This window comes from Symphalangus syndactylus, chromosome 17, assembly GCF_028878055.3.
Source record: "Symphalangus syndactylus isolate Jambi chromosome 17, NHGRI_mSymSyn1-v2.1_pri, whole genome shotgun sequence".
NCBI lineage: Eukaryota > Metazoa > Chordata > Mammalia > Primates > Hylobatidae > Symphalangus > Symphalangus syndactylus.
Window position 1 is genome coordinate 30,908,779 of NC_072439.2, and position 21,736 is coordinate 30,930,514.

Consider the following 21,736-nt stretch of genomic DNA (forward strand, 5'->3'; position numbering starts at 1 on the left):
TGGGCTTCTATAATAAAACAGCATAAAATGGGTGGTTTATAAACAACAGAAATTTATTTCTCACAGCTCTGGAAGCTGGCAAGTCCAAGATGAAGGTGTTAGAAGGTTTTGTATCTGGTGAGGACCCTTTCCTGGTTCATAGATGGCACCTTCTTGCCATGTGCTCACATGGTAGAAGGGGAGAGCAAGCTCTCTGCAGTCTCTTTTATAAAGGCAGTCATCCCATTCACGAGGGCTCTGCTATCATGACCTAATCACCTGCTAAAGGCCCCCAACTTTTCATACCATCATCTTGTCAGTTAGGATTTTAACATGAATTTTAGGGGAGGCACATTCAGACCATAATACTATGCACCCTTTCTTGAGAAGATCAGGAAAAATAACTAGTGGGCATTAGGTTTGATAGCTGGGGACTAAATAAGCTTTACACCAATCCTCTTGACACAAGTTTACCTATGTAAGAAATCTGCACATGTATCCCTGAACTTAAAAAGTTAAAAAATAAACTGTTTTTGTGTAAGAGAGAACAAATGTCACTTTATTCTCAATGTGAATATAAACTATTATCTGAAACTATATGAAATATTATGTATTATCAACTTTATTTCTATAAAACTACTATCGTATAAAAAACAGAGTTAAAGGAGATTTAAAAAATCAAGAAAGAGGATAACACCAGATTCTCTGTAGAGTAGATTCAACACGGGAAAGCAGGGTAGAGAATTCTGGGTTGGAAGCCGCTTGGCAGGTCTAGATAATCAGTCTAGATTGGAGCTAGGAAAAAAAAGAAAGTTTCCATAGAAAAAAATAATTATCCTTCAACCTCAACTTCTCCAACCCAAATGACTCTAATAATAGTAGCTACTTTATAAGGTCATTAGGTTACTGAGGCCACTAAATAAATTAACATAAAGTACTCAGAGCATTGTCTTACATTTATAAACACTTCAAAAGTGTTTGTAAATTAGATTTGGTGGTAACTCTAAGAAGAACTAAAGAGAGAAATGGTTTATGGGAGGTGGGTCAAGGTTTTTGCTTTCATTCAAGTTCTTTCTATTCCATACATTTGTTTTTTTTGTTTTTTTTTTTGTTTTTTTGTTTTATTATACTTTAGGTTTTAGGGTACATGTGCACAATGTGCAGGTTTGTTACATATGTATCCATGTGCCATGTTGATTTCCTGCACCCATTAACTCGTCGTTTAGCATTAGGTATATCTCCTAATGCTGTCCCTTCCCCCTCCCCCCACCCCACAACAGTCCCCGGAGTGTGATGTTCCCCTTCCTGTGTCCATGAGTTCTCATTGTTCAATTCCCACCTATGAGTGAGAACATGCGGTGTTTGGTTTTTTGTCCTTGCGATAGTTTACTGAGAATGATGTTTTCCAGTTTCATTAAAGTGATGCTGGTCAACAGTGTTAACTACTTCAGATATATTAAATAAGAGAATGTCTAAGATGTATCCACTGTATTTATTGTAAGAAGGTAATTGGCAATTTTAGCCATAGCCATTTCAGAAATATGATGATTTTTATTTAAAAAAAAAAAACAAAATCTAGTAAGTTTGGGAGTAATGGAAGGTGATAGGCAGTATAAGTATTTCTTTTTTTGTTGTTACTTTCCTTGTATGAAAAGATTTAATGAATTATGAGCCATTGATCGTTACAGACTTTAAACCTTAATATTTCTTCTTTCTTATGTAAAACCAGGTAATTAAAACAGCCTATCTCAAGTATGACAGAAAACCATAGTAGGAATAAGAATCACAGTAATGGTGCTTCCATAGTATAAGTATTTCTTTCAAAAAAATGTGACTTTGACGAGGAATAGTAAACAGGATGGTAGCAAGGAAAGGAAGAAAGTTGAAGGAACGTATGTTTTTACTTAGAGACCCCACTCCTAGTCATCGCCTTTAGTTCTCTCCTCTTTTTTTTTTTGAGATGGAGTTTTGCTCTTGTTGCCCAGGGTGGAGTGCAATGGCGTGATCTCGGCTCACCACAACCTCCACATCCCAGGTTCAAGCCATTCTCCTACCTCAGCCTCCCGAGTAGCTGGAATTACATGCATGCACCACCATACCTGGCTAATTTTTTTTTTTTTTTTTTTTTAATTTTAGTAGAGACGGGGTTTCTCCATGTTGGTCAGGCTGGTCTCGAACTCCCAAACTCAGGTGATCCGCCCACCTTGGCCTCCCAAAGTGCTGGGATTACAGGCGTGAGCCACCGCGTCCAGCCCATCTCCCTCAGTTCTCAAGCCAGCCTAACTGAAAGTGAGGATATAAAATTTTGATATAGATAATTTTTATAATTCTACATAAAGCGTAAGTAAAAACAGCTTCAGAAAAACACTGCTTTTACTGATCTCTAACGAATAAGCTGGGTAAAAGCCATTGTTTGCAGTGCAAACACAGCTCTAACACAGGATCTGCCGTGCAGCCCTAGGCAAAGCTTTGAGCCATCCTACGTAAGTATAAATGTGAGAAAGATCCAAGGAGAACAATGCAAACCCAGCTGCCCTCTGTTCCCCACTCCTTGTCAAGCTTCATTTCACCCCAGTGCGAGAACAGAATCCACACATAGTTAGGCAGATCAGTTGTCTGGAGAGCAAGGGTAGGCTTAGATCACTCTTCTACACCAAAAATGTAGGCGCCAAGTGTTGATGTTTTCTGAAAATATTCTTTGGAGGATGGTCCAGGGAAAGACCGGGCGACTGAGAGTGGCTCAGCTAGTCATTCTGCTTATTTTGAAGCCAGGAAGAGTTTTCATTTGTGTGTGTGTGGTTTGGGGACCATCAAATACATATTCATTGAACCAGTAGATCAACACAAAGTTGGTCAAAGTGTGGAATACAGACTGATGTTTGCCCAGGAATCATTTGTTACCAGTCTGTAGTGGTAATTGAAGGTAAGCATGTATTTTTATAGCAATTTCAAAGTGTAATTTTATATGTTTCAAACATATTCTTGAAATACCTGAGTCAGTATCTCTTCTTGTTTTTTAAAATTTTATTTTGCTAGTAAATCTTTCTTTTTTAAGCGTCATTACAAAAGTGACAAATTGTAATTTTAAGAAGTCCTTCGCCATAGAGAGTTTGAGAAGCACTGCTTTAGAGCACCTGTTACAGGGACCCTGGACCTCAAGAGGACTTGGGATTGACCTCCCCACCAAACTGACTGAGGACTGTTCTCATCTTTTAGTTGAGGGCAATAATTTCCTACCTCGGAAGGCAACTGTGGGGGTAAAATGAGATAAAGAATTGGTGATTAACTGTTTCTCTGTGTAGAAAGAACACTTCTAGGCAGATTGGACTGCTGTAGCTGTTCTGTACATGATTAAAGAAAACATCTCTGCAGTTTCTATGTGAAATAGTGCTTCATAAAAATGTTTTGTGTCCTAACTCATTTTAGGGCTCTTTTGCAAAGTGTCTCACTCCAATGTTTGTATTGAGCTGTGCAGTGACAGGTTTCTTTTTTGGGTGATTAGTGAACAAGTAACATTGCTTGGGCTTTTATCTCCTTTTGCATTGTCTTGTTGCTTGCCGGCAGTGCCTTACATTCCTAATTTAGTGGGTGAGAATGAAATGTGGTTGGCAAACCCTGTAATGCTGAATTACAGTGTCATGAATCTTTCACATTCCTTCCCTAGATTCTGCTGATCTTCTGCATAGCAACAGACCTGGTTTACCTTCAGAGACTCATCAGACTATCTGAGGGAATGCAATTCCTTTAAGATCTCTTTTCTCTGTGTGTGCGTTTTTAAATATACTCTTGCATTTTAGTAGTTGATTGAGATGGGATTCATGCATGAGAGATTTACAGAATTTGTATCTGATTAGCACGGGCCACTTTATACTCTGTAATTGTAGATGTGGTTTTTAAACTGACAATTGTAAGTTTGCATGTATTCTTTCTCTCCTGTTTAGACTTTGTATTCAGAATAGAAATTACCTTTTCTAAGAAGTTTTACCAAGCTGAGTGTAAATCTATAATACCTCGGCAGTAAAACAACCCTGAAGGGATAATTTTGTGCAACCATTTCAATCTTGATACCAATTAAAATGGTATGATCTATCTCACCGCCACCACACAAAACAGGTTTCTATGCCATCTCCTCACCTCTTGCTTAAAGAAAACCATCAGATTGGTTCTATCGCACTCAGATTTCAGATCATACATCTTTTTTTCAGAGACTTATGGATTCTAATAACAATAGAAAGTACTGAAATAAGCCTATTTTCGTGGCTGCCTTTCAATCAGTATGTAACACACTTTCCATTTTGTCTTCACCAGAAATGTACTTTAAATCTCTGCTCTCCTTAAATATTTCAAATATGTGGGATATGATATCATCTCTAAAAAGGGAACTTCTTTAGATGGCATTGTTAGGAAGGCTTAGCAAAAGCATTTTGCAAGCTAGTAACATAATTCTAGAACAGGTTTTATTGCCTTAGAAGCTAGTAGCATCCTCCTGAGATTAAGAAATTGCTATAATTGCTATGTGAAAGAGAAGGCAGAGAGATAGTTTTTGCTGATAAACTTTGAGGTGCTTTAGAGAAGCAAGACACGGTTGCTTTAAATATATAACCTCCTTTCTTCACTCTCAATTGCCCAAATCCTATTCCTCTACACCCTTGCACCTCATTTCTCCCACTTTATGCTTCAGCTCACCTTGGTTCTTTGTGACACAACTTTTTCCATGCAACTGAGTCACTTGGAGAGACCTCTGCAACATTCACAAGGAAACAAGCATCATCGACAGTGCTGAATTTATTGTTGTGTAAAGGAATGGGTTTTTGTGTGTGAACTTCTGGAGACAAAAGAAACATGAATTGTGACTATAATTTATCCCATGCCATATATTCCCTATTCTACACTTAATGTTTAATTAATTGCTCTTATCAGTTAGGCTCTGTGGCAGCATTTTACCTTTTTGAATAGCTGCTCATTTTCCCTACATTTCTGTAGTTTTCTTCAGTGCTCTCAAAGGGTACCATTCTTCTTGTGTGACAGATGGGCATAACTTTATAAGAAAGGGATTTAGTCATTAACACCCATGTAAACAGATTATTCTTGCTAAGAAAATACCTTGTAAGGACATAAGAGCAGTGTAGCTTTTGAGGGAAACCATATCTCATACATTAAAATTACAAAAACACTTTCAGATTAATTGCTGTTTATTAGAATTGTTTATGGGGAGTGAGGATGTTGAAGTAGAAGGCAGATCATAGAACAGAGGTTTTATTATAAGCTTCCAAAGTCTGGAGGTGGCAGCTGCTGGTGGCAGGTATAGCAGAGCACTTGGAGACATGGAGTGGTAGGTCAGCAGTGGTGATGCACTCTGGAGATACTGGATCACCATGAACAGAGCTCTCATTTCTCTCCCAGCTGGAAGTGGCAGCTACTGTTTGAGAACTGCAATAAATAAACATTTGCCAAGTTAATCAGGCATGTACTATGTCCATTAATCCCTCCTGTTCCAGGTCAAACCTTATCCCTTCCGTCTTTGAAAGGAAACAGCAGTTATGTGCTCGATATTGTGAGGGACATTATACATTTATTCATTTCTATGTATCTACGAATCCTTTCTGAGCTGAGTATGCATTCCTTCCTTCAATTAAGAGGTATTTGTTGAATGGCTACAATGTGTCACTGCATGAGGTGACACATGCCTGTGGGGAAACTCTCTGCCTGATATCAGAAAGCTTACAGTCTATTGCGAGAAACTTAGACATTAAGTGAGAAATTACAAATTAAAATGTGAATTGTAATCACAGCAATAAATTAATGCACCTTATAGTAAGTCTTTTGGGTTGAGTAAAGTGTTTTATTTTGAAGTACTTCTCCTTCATAATACTGTTTTCAGCTGAAATGCATTTTTCTCATGCATGAGAAAAACAGAAGGCTGAAAAAGAGTAAATAAGTGATGAGAAATTAAGCTATTAAGATGATAGGACAGAGGAGGTAAGGTTTTCAAATTGGAAAACACATACCTAAGAGATGAATTAGTCTATAATCACATAAGGAACCCTTTAAAATGCCTCATAACAATGCCTTTTTTTTTTTTTATTTATAATGTTTCTCATCCATTAGGTTACTTTGTCCTCACAATGAGCCTGCAGGGATAATAAGGGGAAGTATGACCCTCCTGGTTTTACGGGGAAGTTCAAGTCTTGCCTAATGTTACCCAACTAATAATGAACAATGTTGGGACTCAGACCCAGGCCTTCTGGTTTCCAGTCTGAGTTCTACGGCTACATGACAACACATTTCTCTTCACCTGTCATCTCTGAATGTGTTTGACAGCTCCAAGGCAATCCAAGATCACTGACAGGACAAAAGCAAGCAAGTTCACATCAAGACCCTACTTTTAGAGAGAAGTTCAGAAATTCAGAAGTTTTGCAAAAGTAATTTATGTCAAATGCAGAAAGTCTAGAAAATCTAGAGAGACAACAAAACTCACCCATATTTCATCAGCCAAATATAACCAGTTTTAAGATTTACATATATATCCTCCCAGTCTTTTTTCCTTGTGTCTTTGTTATTATTATTTCACAAAAAGAGATTACATTGAACTTCTACTTTGCAAACTGCAGCTTAAAATTAGCTTTCTCTCTCTCTCTATATATATATATGCTACATATATGTGTGTGTGTGTGTATATATATATATATCATACATTACCCCATATTGATATTTCCCTATAGTATGATATTAAGGTTAAAATATTTTTGTTATATAAATGTACTTTAATTTATTAAATATTTTATTTATATTATTTAAGCAATTTCTAATTCTTAGGTATTAATATTTTTTCTGCCAATATGTACATGGCAGCAGTGATATGCTGATATTTCTCTCTGGTTAAAAAAGAAAGCCCTAGTCCATAATATTGATAATTTCTGTGGTGCAAGGATTTCCACCAGGACCAATTCTAAGTTTCCAAATGTTTAACAACCAGCTTGAAAATTTTCTAAAAGTTAAACAATAGGTTACAAGTTTGTAAGTGTTGTCTCCAGCATATTTCTACATGGCTAGAGTGTATATTCTTGAAGCTAAACCTTTGTCAGATTTTTTATTTCTCTGTTTTTGACTCTATAAAGAGAAAATTGCATGAAAAATTATTTACTAATAATAAATACTGGAGGGATGAATGAAGCTTATTTCATTGTTAGTGAGCAGTCATTACTTCTGTGATGATCATTAATATTTATATATTTTTCAGTCACTTATCTTTTTTTTTTTGAGACGGAGTATCACTCTGTCACCTAGGCTAGAGTGCAGTGGTGCGATCTCAGCTCACTGAAACCTCTGCTTCCCAAGTTCAAGCAATTCTCCCACCTCAGCCTCCCGAGTAGCTGGGATTACAGGTGCCGCCACCACACCCAGCAAATTTTTGTGTTTTTAGTTGAGATGGGGTGTTGCCATGTTGGCCAGGGTGCTCTTGAATTCTTGACCTCAGCTGATCCACCCACCTCAGCCTCCCAAGGTGCTGGGATTACAGGCGTGAGCCACCACGACTGGCCCAGTCACTTATCTTAACCAAATATTATATAATGTTTCTCTTTGTCTCATTTGTGTTTAAAGACTGAGGACAATCATTGGATTATATATACCATTTAAAAGTTCCTTAAATATATAAACTTAAAACTGGTACTCAGTGCATATATAATAGATGTGGGTTGTAATACCAGCTCTACCAATTAACAGATTGTTAAATTTCGGCCACTTTACTAACCCCTTTGAGATTCAGTTTTCTCATCTGCAACCATTCAGTTTATTTCATGGAATTACCACGAAGATGTGCTATAAGATTTAAAGATTCTTTTTTTTTTTTTTTTTCTTTTTTTTTTTTTTGAGGCAGAGTCTCGCTGTGTCACCCAGGTTGGAGTGCAGTGGCGCGATCTCGGCTCACTGCAAGCTCCGCCTCCCGGGTTCACGCCATTCTCCTGGCTCAGCCTCTCCGAGTAGCTGGGACTACAGGCGCCCGCCACCACGCCCGGCTAATTTTTTTGTATTTTTAGTAGAGACGAGGTTTCACCGTGGTCTCGATCTCCTGACCTCGTGATCCACCCGCCTCGGCCTCCCAAAGTGCTGGGATTACAAGCGTGAGCCACCGCGCCCGGCCTGAGATTTAAAGATTCTTTTGATGGTGGGACACATGCAGTGACGTTTGGATAGGTGAAAGGCAGAACTCTATTACTTTCTGCTCCCAAAGAGAGCAGAGGGAGTTGTGCTGGGGACAAGATAACAGCAAGCTGGAGCTGTAGCGGCCAACTCATGGATGGGGAGTGCGACGGGGTTAGCTAGGTTTCACAGACTTTCCGTAGATTGGCTGTAGAATAACTTCAGGCTTCAGGGAATAGGTCTGTTCCTGGAGCCTGTCCAGGTTGTCTGGTACCTGGCCCCAGGACGATTAGGGCTGGTACAGAGTGGCCTGGAGTATGGGAGTTTAAGACAGATGGTTGGGGTATAGTCTGAATCAGCTGTTTGAGAAGGGGACCTGACTGGCCCGCCTACTTTTCTTCACCTTTTACCCTCATTAAATCCTCTCACGTGACAGAAAAATGACCACTATCAACCGAAGCTATGACAGAGTGCTTTTTAACCTCGGTGTGGTTTCATCCGTGAATTAAATGTTGAGGTAACAGTGGTTCTTAACATTCTGAAGTCAAAGGCTCATTGAGAATCCTTTGAAAGCTGTGGGCGACCTCCCCTGAAATGTGTAAGACTCATGTACAGAACATTTTGCCACTGTTTATGTTGTTGCTTCAGCACATGCACTTTACAGAAGCATTTCTTTTGCAGTGAGATAGCTCACAGAGCACAATGCCTCCATTTTCTTCCTTTAGTGGAGCCCCGCCAAGAGATTACAGGCCTTCAGTAAAACCGTGTTGGTTACTGCGGAACATTGAAACAGAAAGCTGCCCGATTAGCATGGCTAAAATTATTCACCAATTCAGACTGGTAGTGAGCCCCTCCTTGTCAAACTGCTCCGAATGAGCTTTCTTTAATCCTCAATAAAAGTGAAAAGGGGATTATTCCTCAGGTTCAATCCAGGCCTTTGAAACTTGTCTTCCAAAAGTCAACTTATCTTCTAAAAGATTTTTCTACACAGTGGAGAAGAAACTTATATTCTCTTTCCATTTCTTACAAACTTTTTGAAGAAACCCTGTTTTTCATGAAGGTGATGATTTCACAGCAGTAGACAAGACTTATTTCAAGATAATTGGCAAAAGTCTTTGATCTCAATACATTCTGATGTATTTATAATACTTGATCTAGCAAATATTTATGAAGCACCAACTATATATCAGGACCTTTATTAGGCATGAGGGATATAGTAGGAAATAGGAAAGATAATTAACTGCAATAAGCCATGATATGTGAAGCTTCTATCTTCAGCCAACAAAAAAAACCCAGATGTGCTGCCAAACACTTCAAATGCTCTACCTAACCATAATGTCCCAATTTTTTGTCCCAATTTTTCTTCCAATCAAATATAGTATGTTTTTCTTCTTAAAAATCTGAAGATACTAATTTTCTTAAAGTTTCCAGAACAGACACAAAATAGAAGGGTATTTCTGATAGCATAATGATTTACTTATTCACTCAACTGTAGATGCAGGAGCAAACAATATAGACCTAGTCCCATGCCCACTAGTAAGCTGTGAAGGAAGAAAGCTAGTAACTGTAACTAACTGCACTTGGAGATATCAGCAATTCCATCTAGTTTATGCTGAAGGAAAATGGCACATCTGCCAATTGCTCTAAGACTTGCTTCAAAATATTAAATGAATATCAGCATTTCTGGAGTAGACAATGTAGACAGAGGCACAAACTACAAACCAAGCCACAAACCACTTCTATTTCCAAAGCATGTGGATCCTTGAAGGCACTCCAATTTGTGTCATACCTTCTATTTGGCAGTGCAGTAAAAAAAACCTCACAGAAAACCAGTTTTTGCATTGAATTTCAAGTGAGCATTTTCAGGTTTGTCTGTCTATTTCACATTTTCTGAAAACTTATGTTTCTTCCAAATATATAGTTGGATAGGAGCTACCATGTTTCTGTAGAATGATCCGTTCAGTGGCCACAGCCATTGAATTAAGCAATGGACACCTGACCCAGATGGGACAAATACCTCTTTTCTCTGGAGAATTTGGATCTACTACTAAGGACTTTTTTTAAGAGGCTAAACTTAGGAAAGGAATATCCGAGCCACCTGATAAGAGTCTAATATCTTAGGTTTAAAAATATAAATCAGATTTGATTTCTGCCCCGATTAAAATCACACAATGGTTGTCCATTATTCTTAAGATAAAGATCAACTCTGTCTCTATATCTGCACTGTCCTACAGGACAGCTTCTGCCTACCTTTTTGACTTGATTTTTTATCACTGTACCGCTCATTCAGCCTCACTAATATTCCTGTTTTTTATATATGGCAAGCTCATTCCAGTCTCAAAGACCTTACATTTGCTCTTCCTAAAAATTAAAATAAATGTCCTCTAATTTTCCTATGACAGGTTCCTCCTCATCATCCAAGTTTCAGCCTTCCTTCATGACCCATTTAAAGTACTCCCTCCTCAAGTCCCTTTGATTTGAATTTTCCCTTTTCTTTTATTTATTTATTTGAGACGGAGTTTTGCTCTTGTTGCCCAGGCTGGGGTACAATGGCGCTATCTCGGTTCACTGCAACTTCTGCCTCCCGGGTTCTAGAGACTCTCCTACCTCAGCCTCCCAAATAGCTGGGATTACAGGCCCCCACCACCAAGCCTGGCTAATTTTTTGTGTTTCCGGGTTTCACTATGTTGGTCAGGCTGGTCTCGAACTCCTGACCTCTGGCAGTCCACCCGCCTTGGCCTCCCAATATGGCATTCTCCCTTTTCTAACATCCTAATTATTATCTAAAATCATATTTTGGTGTATTTGTTTACTTATCTCTTTTCCCTAAATTAGAATATGCCCTTCTAATTAATTTGCCTGACTAGTTCACTGATAAAGCCTCAAGACCTGGAAGAATACCTGGCATGCTGTGGCAATCAGCAATTAATACCAACAAATATTTGCTGAATTGATGAAGAATCAAGTAATCCTATAAAATACCATACTCAGGAACTGTCATCATCTTTGTTTTTCATCTTTGTTATCCATCATTTGGAACTACGAAGTAAAGGAAGATATAGAGAGGCAAGGAAAACAAAGCAGATATGCTAATATTAGCTTTAGTGGGAGAACGAGAGTCCCTAACACATTCAAATCCCTGGCTCCAGTTCACTGCTTAGGCCCATATGCATCCCTCTTGCCTTCCATGAGATAATCTCAAATCCCCATAATCTATTGCTTTTTTTTTCTGAAGCTAATTTGAGTAAGATTTCTGTAATCTTTAGTGATAAAAAATAGTTGTATGTTTAATTAAGATATAATTTAAACACAAAATGCACAAATCTTAAATGTTCAATTTGATGTTTTCACAATTTTAAGCATCTGTGTAACAACTACCCAAAGCAAGAGGTTGAACACTTTCATTACTCCATTCCAGACAGTCCTCCAATCCCTGATGCAGAGGCAATCACCTTCTGACTTCTATTACTGTAGAATAGTTTTTTTTCTGATTTTGTTTAATATAAACAAAATTATACCATATGTGTTTTCATGTCTTACATCTTTGATTCAGCATGTTTTTGACATCCATATTTTTGTATCACTAAGTCAAGGCCTCATTAAGTTGCTTTCTTTTTATAGATGAGTAAAATTCCATTGTAGGAATGTATGCAATTGTTTATCCTAGAAAGAATTTTGAATGCAGAATTTGCACACTAGTGGAATGAACGTGGGGTGAGGACAGCAAGAATTCTTTATTTGGGACCAGGAGGAGGATTATGCCTGTGGTAGCTGAACAGTTGGTTATTTATCTTCTGTTATATCTAGTATCCAAGATTTTTAGGAGACTTGGTGGCAAAATGTCAAAATATTTCAGTATGTTGACTGATTTATTCAGGCTTCATTATGAGTTTTTTACGAAAGGAATCATCTTCAGTTCAAGATGGCTCACCTGAAAGAAGCCCACAGACAATAGCACGAATTCATAGCTTCTGCCTTTAACCAGCTGGGTGTAAGATAATCTTTTACCTTGCTGAATTGCAACAGCCATTTCCTCAGTTGCATTCTATTCTGAAATTAGAACATATAAATTGGATTTTACAAATCAGAATGAGAATACCTGTGGGGTCCCAGGAAACTTAAGACACCCCTCTGAAGCACCAGTACTGCAGGGGTAGACACACTGATGACCCCATACAATGGCCCTTTCATAAAGCACATTCAACAAGACCCAGGTCAGGATATGGATTCAAAGAATACAGCTCAGTATTTCTTTCATAGGTTATTTAAAAATAGAATTTTCTCAAATTAAATTGACAGACAACTGACCAATCTTTTGTAGAAGTTGTATCTCCAGAAAACACAGGAAGGCAAGGCACTGATACAGACACTGATAAGAAACGAACTACAAAGTTGGCTTAGCCTGCCATAGAGAAATCCTCCAAAATCCCAGGCTCAAATGTTGCTCCTGAAGAACACCAATTATGGGAAACCCTCCCAATGAATAAATGCATTAACCAAAAAATTTACTTCACTTTCAAAGGGAGTTAACAAATGGAGGCCCAAGATGTTTGTTCATCTTATAATTTTTTTTTTATTATTATACTTTAGGTTTTAGGGTACATGTGCACAATGTGCAGGTTTGTTACATATGTATCCATGTGCCATGTTGGTTTGCTGCACCCATTAACTCGTCATTTAGCATTAGGTATATCTCCCAGTGCTGTCCCTTCCCCTTCCCCCCACCCCACAACAGTCCCCGGAGTGTGATGTTCCCCTTCCTGTGTCCATGAGTTTTCATTGTTCAATTCCCACATATGAGTGAGAACATGCGGTGTTTGGTTTTTTGTCCTTGTGATAGTTTACTGAGAATGATGTTTTCCAGTTTCATCCATGTCCCTACAAAGGACATGAACTCATCATTTTTTATGGCTGCATAGTATTCCATGGTGTATATGTGCCACATTTTCTTAATCCAGTCTATCGTTGTTGGACATTTGGCTTGGTTCCAAGTCTTTGCTATTGTGAATAGTGCCGCAATAAACATACGTGTGCATGTGTCTTTATAGCAGCATGATTTATAGTCCTTTGGGTATATACCCAGTAATGGGATGGCTGGGTCAAATGGTATTTCTAGTTCTAGATCCCTGAGGAATTGCCACACTGACTTCCACAATGGTTGAACTAGTTTACAGTCCCACCAACAGTGTAAAAGTATTCCTATTTCTCCACATCCTCTCCAGCACCTGTTGTTTCCTGACTTTTTAATGATGGCCATTCTAACTGGTGTGAGATGGTATCTCACTGTGGTTTTGATTTGCATTTCTCTGATGGCCAGTGATGATGAGCATTTTTTCATGTGTTTTTTAGCTGCATAAATGTCTTCTTTTGAGAAGTGTCTGTTCATGTCCTTTGCCTACTTTTTGATGGGGTTGTTTGTTTTTTCTTGTAAATTTGTTTGAGGTCATTATAGATTCTAGATATTAGCCCTTTGTCAGGTGAGTAGGTTGCAAAAATTTTCTCCCATTCTGTAGGTTGCCTGTTCACTCTCATGGTGGTTTCTTTTGCTGTGCAGAAGCTCTTTAGTTTAATTAGATCCCATTTGTCAATTTTGGCTTTTGTTGCCATTGCTTTTGGTGTTTTAGACATGAAGTCTTTACCCATGCCTATGTCCTGAATGGTGTTGCCTAGGCTTTCTTCTAGGGTTTTTATGGTTTTAGGTCTAACATGTAAGTCTTTAATCCATCTTGAATTAATTTTTGTATAAGGTGTAAGGAAGGGATCCAGTTTCAGCTTTCTACATATGGCTAGCCAGTTTTCCCAGCACCATTTATTAAATAGGGAATCCTTTCCCCATTGCTTGTTTTTGTCAGGTTTGTCAAAGATCAGATAGTTGTAGATATGCAGCATTATTTCTGAGGGCTCTGTTCTGTTCCATTGATGTATGTCTCTGTTGTGGTACCAGTACCATGCTGTTTTGGTTACTGTAGCCTTGTAGTATTGTTTGAAGTCAGGTAGCGTGATGCCTCCAGCTTTGTTCTTTTGGCTTAGGATTGACTTGGCGATGTGGGCTCTTTTTTGGTTCCATATGAACTTTAAAGTAGTTTTTTCCAATTCTGTGAAGAAAGTCATTGGTAGCTTGATGAGGATGGCATTGAATCTATAAATTACCTTGGGCAGTATGGCCATTTTCATGATATTGATTCTTCCAACCCATGAGCATGGAATGTTCTTCCATTTGTTTGTATCCTCTTTTATTTCATTGAGCAGTGGTTTGTAGTTCTCCTTGAAGAGGTCTTTCACATCCCTGGTAAGTTGGATTCCTAGGTATTTTATTCTCTTTGAAGCAAGTGTGAATTGGAGTTCACTCATGATTTGGCTCTCTGTCTGTGATTGGTGTACAAGAATGCTTGTGATTTTTGTACATTGATTTTGTATCCTGAGACTTTGCTGAAGTTGCTAATCAGCTTAAGGAGATTTTGGGCTGAGACAATGGGGTTTTCTAGATATACAATCATGTCATCTGCAAACAGGGACAATTTGACTTCCTCTTTTCCTAATTGAATACCCTTTATTTCCTTCTCCTGCCTGATTGCCCTGGCCAGAACTTCCAACACTATGTTGAATAAGGAGTGGTGAGAGAGGGCATCCCTGTCTTGTGCCAGTTTTCAAAGGGAATGCTTCCAGTTTTTGCCCATTCAGTGTGATATTGGCTGTGGGTTTGTCATAGATAGCTCTTATGATTTTGAGATATGTCCCATCAATACCTAATTTATTGAGAGTTTTTAGCAGGAAGCATTGTTGAATTTTGTCAAAGGCCTTTTCTGCATCTATTAAGATAATCATGTGGTTTTTGTCTTTGGTTCTGTTTATATGCTGGATTACATTTATTGATTTGCGTATGTTGAACCAGCCTTGCATCCCAGGGATGAAGCCCACTTGATCATGGTGGATAAGCTTTTTGATGTGCTACTGGATTCGGTTTGCCAGTATTTTATTGAGGATTTTTGCATCAATGTTCATCAAGGATATTGGTCTGAAATTCTCTTTTTTGGTTGTGTCTCTGCCAGGCTTTGGTATCAGGACAATGCTGGCCTCATAAAATGTGTTAGGGAGGATTCCCTCTTTTTCTATCGATTGGAATAGTTTCAGAAGGAATGGTACCAGTTCCTCCTTGTACCTCTGGTAGAATTCGGCTGTGAATCCATCAGGTCCTGGACTCTTTTTGGTTGGTAAGCTATTGATTATTGCCACAATTTCAGAGCCTGTTATTGGTCTATTCAGAGATTCAACTTCTTTCTGGTTTAGTCTTGGGAGGGTGTATTTGTCGAGGAATTTACCCATTTCTTCTAGATTTTCTAGTTTATTTGCATAGAGGTGTTTTTAGTATTCTCTGATGGTAGATTGTATTTCTGTGGGATCGGTGGTGATATCCCCTTTTTCATTTTTTATTGCATCTACTTGATTCTTCTCTCTTTTCTTCTTTATTTGTCTTGCTAGCGGTCTATCAATTTTGTTGATCTTTTCAAAAAACCAGCTCCTGGATTCATTAATTTTTTGAAGGGTTTTTTGTGTCTCTATTTCCTTCAGTTCTGCCCGGATTTTAGTTCTTTCTAGCCTTCTGCTAGCTTTTGAATGTGTTTGCTGTTGCTTTTCTAGTTCTTTTAATTGTGATGTTAGGGTGTCAATTTTGGATCTTTCCTGCTTTCTCTTGTTGGCATTTAGTGCTATAAATTTCCCTTTACACACTGCTTTGAATGTGTCCCAGAGATTCTGGTATGTTGTGTCTTTGTTCTCGCTGGTTTCAAAGAACATCTTTATTCATCTTATAATTTAATAATCAGGATATTCTCTGAACCAATGACCAAATTATACCACAGCGTTTTTCATTTTTTAACAAAAAATAAGTTTTATTTTAATTGATTTTTCTCTATTATTGTTTATTAAATTTATTACATATTGTAAGGAACCATATAAATATATTATTGAACTTGAGTGGAATAGGAATAGACAGTCCTCAGAAAGCCTAGTCACAGAGAGATATTGCTCAGGTCATTATATCACAGAATGCAGGGCAAGTATGATTTTAGGCCAGAAAACCACTGTTTGGGGTTTCACCTGGGAAAGTTGGGGAATTTTAAGCAGGACATTTTGGAGTTGTGTGTATGAAAAGAATGTTATATACATGTTTACTGGGGGACCAAGGGTAGACTGTACATTTCTATACAATAATACCCAGTAATAACAGTATCTTTCTAAGAACTTGCATTACCCCATTCATCCATTGGTGGCAGCAGGAACAGCTATTGTTCCCGAAACCCTGGACACAATTAATCCGTCTGTGAGTACACACCTTCCCCAAGCTGAGTTAATCAAATCCCTGCCTGGGAATTTTTGAGGTGGTACTATAAGAGAAATCAGGTTCTTTTTAGGTGGCTAAATTTATTCATATTATGAAAAACTTGGAAATGTTGGGGGCTGTATTTTCTATTATATAGTCCATAGACCAGAAAAATGTTGGAAGTTGATTTGCAGAGACAATAGAATGAAGTAGATGGACAGAAGTGAGCCCAGTAAAATAAAATGAGTTTAGTGTTAATCTCTCTTGTTGCAGTTTCTTTCTGGGGTCCAGTTAAATCCTTAGGTTCCAAGGGAGAATCTGGTGTCATGGTAATAATTTCTTTTTGATGCTTAAGCTAACTCAATCTGTGCCTTAAATGAGCAATCTTTAATGAGATATTTACAGTCATAGGGTAGAATACATTATTCCTAATGTTTATCAAAGAAAAATTATTCTAGACATCATAACATGACAACAATAGTAAGGATATAGAACTTAATTATCTATAGAAATGCCTCAAGCTACTGTACAGTTGCCTTAATAAGTTATTCATTTGACAGAAAAAATTGTCCGAAAAGATGGTTTTTAGTGTGATAAAACAGAATGAAAGAAAATTCATTTAGAACAACCCTGATTCTATCCTTGGACCTCAATGGATGTTTGTGTTCCAGGACATTGGAGGATCTATTTTTCTCTCATTGCTCAAGCATTCATTTTAGGTACCTATTACTTCCCAGCCCAAAATGACTTGGCTCTCCAAGGCAGACAAAGCAGGCTCCCACTGATCTGGAATATTTGTGAGAACTGAGGTTTGAGGGATGAGGCAAGAGTCCCACTTGTGAGTCATAATCTCACTCTTCAAGTGATATGCATGAACTGCAAGGTACAGCTCGTATCAGAACCTCCACTGCCTGCAAAGCTTTGGTTTGGTCAATCCTGTGTATTTGCTTTGCTATATTCCCAAGTTTCACTTTTAAATGTGTGCTCATTTATTTCAGCCTAGGGTGTGAGGAAAGAGCAACTCCACTTACCCCCAATTGCATTAATGGCAGTGCCCTACATTTCTGCCTTTGTTTTTCACAATTTATTGGTGTTTAACCTAAAATATAATAAATGATCATAGAACATTAAAGCTAATAGCGTCCTTAATGATTATTGAGCATACCCTGCACCCCCACCTGCATCACTTTACAGACCATATAACTCAGTTTCAAGAAGATGAATGCATTTGCCCAAGGACACAGTTAGTTATCAATGGAAGTGGGGTCTTGTGCCCTGGGCTCCTCAGTCTAAAATTATTGCTTTTTTATGGCACCAAGTTTATGGTAGATAGTGCAGAGGGAATGATTCCCATTTATTTTTAAACTCAGATATCAACTATATAGTATTTTTCTAGGTAGAAAGCTTCTATCCACTGCCTTTTCCTGAAATTTTAAAGTAATTCTCATGAATTATTCCAAGCACATGGAAATCCGGCATCAAAGGAGAAAAGCAGAAATAATAGAACACAAAGCTTGCAAGCAGGTGCCTATTTTTTATACAGAGAATATTTAATTTTCAATTACTTGTTTGCCAGAAGACATCCAAAACGTCTCAGAACTAGTCTTCAATATGAAATCTTCTTCCCTGCCGCTTCTGCCAGCCAACATTTTATTTCTTCTTGTAACCACCTCTGCATTTATTAAAAAGGAAAAAAAATTCCAGGCAGATGACTCTTGCCTTCATACTCAATTCTTGCTATTACTGCATAAACAAAAATGTGCATGCTATCCCTGGGACAGTATTTTCTTGCCTGTACTTTTTTTATTTGGCTAAGTTGAGGTACTGGAAATTTCAATCACTGTAAAATTGGAGGAAAATGTTGTTCTCATGCTAAAAACCATGAAAATATGAAGCAGCTCCCATAGGCCAGGTTAGAAAGCCCCAAATGAACAGAATATTAGACAATTATCTGTTGTGTTCAGGACCACACACTTTCTCTATCTTCAAAAAAATTGGAATAAGATACTTCCTATTTGCTCCAAAAGGCATTTAAATTAATCACATTGTCCTCATAAATCCCAGTACTGATATACCACACATTTTAATGCTGTCAGAAGATACAAAATGTTAGTTAAATACTCATGGAAACAGAGCTGTTGGGTTTATTGAGTGTGTTCAACTTTATCCATCAACCTTCTGAGGTTTGGAGTCAGGGAGGGTAACTACAGGACCTCCCTACAAATGTCTCTTGTTGGCATCATCATAAAGTAAGGACTGGGCTGAAGCAATGAGGAGGCTATCAGCCTGCCCTTCTCAAATACATATTGTCATTTTCCATTTTTAAAAGTACTGTTATTTCACAGGAGTAATCTGTTCCTATACTTCTTGCTAGTAAGAATTGGTGTGTTCTACCAAATTATTTTTGCTTTTGCACAATTAATCTCAGCTTACTTCAAAACTGAGTAAATAAAAACCTTATTTCAATCAATTAATGTTTGTATCAACCCTTGAAAATAATCCATAGGAAAAAAAATCACCTGTATATACTACAGTAGTGGGGCAGATGAAGAGACATGCAACTAAGGCAGCAGCAGAACTCTCAAAAATAGACTTATTTCTGACCTAAATGTTGCCAGAGAAGCAGACTCCTGCTGTATCTTGGGGCTTGCAGCTGCCAGGAATGTTTTCTGGGTGGTCACAGAGCTCATTAATCACTTCTGTGTGTTCACTAGCCTGGTGGCACGTTGACATGCAGAAGCTGAAAGGACTGGGTAAACCTAGCAAATCTCATCATTTTATAGGCTGGCCTAAATCCCTTCAAAGCCCAAATTCCTTTGCATGGCATATGAGGCATTTCCTGATGTAACCCCAAACCCCTCTCCTACATCATCTCTGACTATTCCCTTTGTCCTATCCTAAGCTTTAGGCTATGCTGGGCCATGCTGTTAAACCTTTTAGCATTCCACTCCCTTGGTTGTATCCTGCCTTCCTAGTCAACCTGATGAACCATATAGCTTTCAAAACTCTGTTCAAGCTCCATTGGCCTTGGTTACTTCCCTGTTTTAATCCTCAATATATATTTTGTAACTTTTTGTTTATTATTGTATCTATTATTTACTGTTATAACTACTGCTTACTATTGTAACTATTCTGCAAGGGCAGGAAATAACTTGTTCATGGGCTTATCTCAGCACACAGCACAATGCCTAGCACCTGACAGGTGCTTAATAAATGTCTGAAGAATAAAAGAGGGAATGAATCCATCCAATGGATGTCTAGATTGTGACCAACAATGCCAAAGTTAATCATACTTTTATTATAGAATCAAACTATCCACTGAATTCAATGCTCTCCATCCTAAATGTTCAAAATTGAGGTTGGAAATAAGGCCAAGAGGAATGATATCTAGACATATCTAAAAGGCAGCAAGCTAAGTATGGAATTTGAACAAAGGTTCAAATTTGGCTTTTCCAAAGTGGTGGGGGTGGGGGGTGTTGAGGGGAACACAAATATGAAGTTAGGACTGAAAATGGTACAGCAGCTCAAGGAGAATTGAAAGAGAAAGATAATGATGGACAGCAAATTGTCCCAACCATGTTCAGGTCCCAGATGCCTGACTATGCAGAGCAGGGTTATGGAAACTTACTTTGAATTCAGGAGCAGAAAATTCAGGCCCTGAGGACAAAATGGAAAACCAGTTGGTAAGTATCTCAGGAACAAGTAAGATGGATCAACAAGAATGTCTCATACCAAGTCATTTACTTGCATTTTTATATATATATATATATATATACACACACACACACATACACACACACACACACATATATGTATATGATAAACTAGGACTTGTCCATGGCCACATGTATATACATATAATATATACACATATATATTATATATATTATATACACATATATACATATACACATATATTACATGATATATACATATATTATATCTATATATATATGGCCATGGACGAGTCCTGGTCAACAAATTTCAAGAAAGGCTATCCATACCTGTGGAGTGATAAGAGCAGTGTTTAATAGTTGAGCTGTGGAGTCAGGCTACCTGTGCTACAAGCCTGAGTCCATCACTTGCCAGATCAGAGGCACTGGTCAATTAATTAACCTATGTGAGCTGTAAGATAGGGCTGAAAGAATTGCACCAGAGGTACAAAGAGGAGCCAGTACCATTCCTTCTGAAACTATTCCAAACAAAAAAAGAGGGACTCTTCCCTAATTCATTTCATGAGGCCAGCATCATCCTGATACCAAAACCTGGCAGAGACACAACAAAAAAGGAAAAATTCAAGCCAATATCCCTGATGAACATCAAAGCAAAAATACCCAATAAAATACTGGCAAACCGAATCCAGCAGCACATCAAAAAGTTTATTCACCATGATCCAGTTGGCTTCATCACTGGGATGCACGGCTGGTTCAACATACACAAATCAGTAAAGGTAATCCATCACATGAACAGAACCTGTGACAAAAACCACATGATTATCTCAATAGATGCAGAAAAGGCTTCGATAAAATTCAACAGCCCTTCATGTTAAAAACTCTCAAAAATTCAAGTATTGATGGAACATATCACAAAACAATAAGAGCTATTTATGACAAACCCACAGTCAATATAATACTGAATAAGCAAAAGCTGGAAGCATTCCCTTTGAAAACTGGCACAAGACAAGGATGCCCTCTCTCACCACTCCTATAGTATTGGAAGTTCTGGCTAGGGCAATCAGACAAGAGAAAGAAATAAAACGTATTCGGTTAGGAAGACAGGAAGTCAAATTGTCTCTGTTTGCAGATGACATGATTCTATATTTAGAAAACCCCATAGTCTCAGCCCAAAAACTCCTTAAGCTGATAAGCAACTTAAGCAAAGTCTCAGGATACAAAATCAATGTGCAAAAATCACAAGCATTTCTATACACCAACAATGGACAAGCAGACAGCCAAATCATGAATGAACTCTCATTAACAATTGCTACAAAGCGGATAAAATACCTAGGAATACAACTTACAAGGGATGTGAAGGACCTCTTCAAGGTGAACTACAAACCACTGCCCAAAGAAACAAGAGAGGACACAAACAAATGAAAAAACATTCCATCCTCATGGATAGGAAGAATGAATATGTGAAAATGGCCATACTGTCCAAAGTAATTTATAGATTCAATGTTCTTCCCATCAAGATACCATTGACTTTCTTTGCAGAATTAGAAAAAAAACTACTTTAAATTTCATATGGAACCCAAAAGACCCCATATAGCCAAGACAATCCTAAGTAAAGAGAACA

The 21,736-nt window shown here is 38.0% G+C and overlaps 1 protein-coding gene across 1 annotated transcript in view; it reads right to left on the minus strand.

Annotated features, from left to right (window-relative positions):
* Positions 1 to 5,153: 5,153 nt before the first annotated feature.
* LOC134732827 (uncharacterized) overlaps positions 5,154 to 21,736 on the minus strand; it is a 243,876-nt gene continuing 227,293 nt past the window's right edge. Inside the window, exon 3 of the mRNA XM_063619953.1 lies at positions 5,154 to 5,409. Within this exon, the coding sequence (XP_063476023.1) occupies positions 5,220 to 5,409 (190 nt within the window). The 3' untranslated portion in view covers positions 5,154 to 5,219. The remainder of the gene's footprint in view (positions 5,410 to 21,736) is intronic.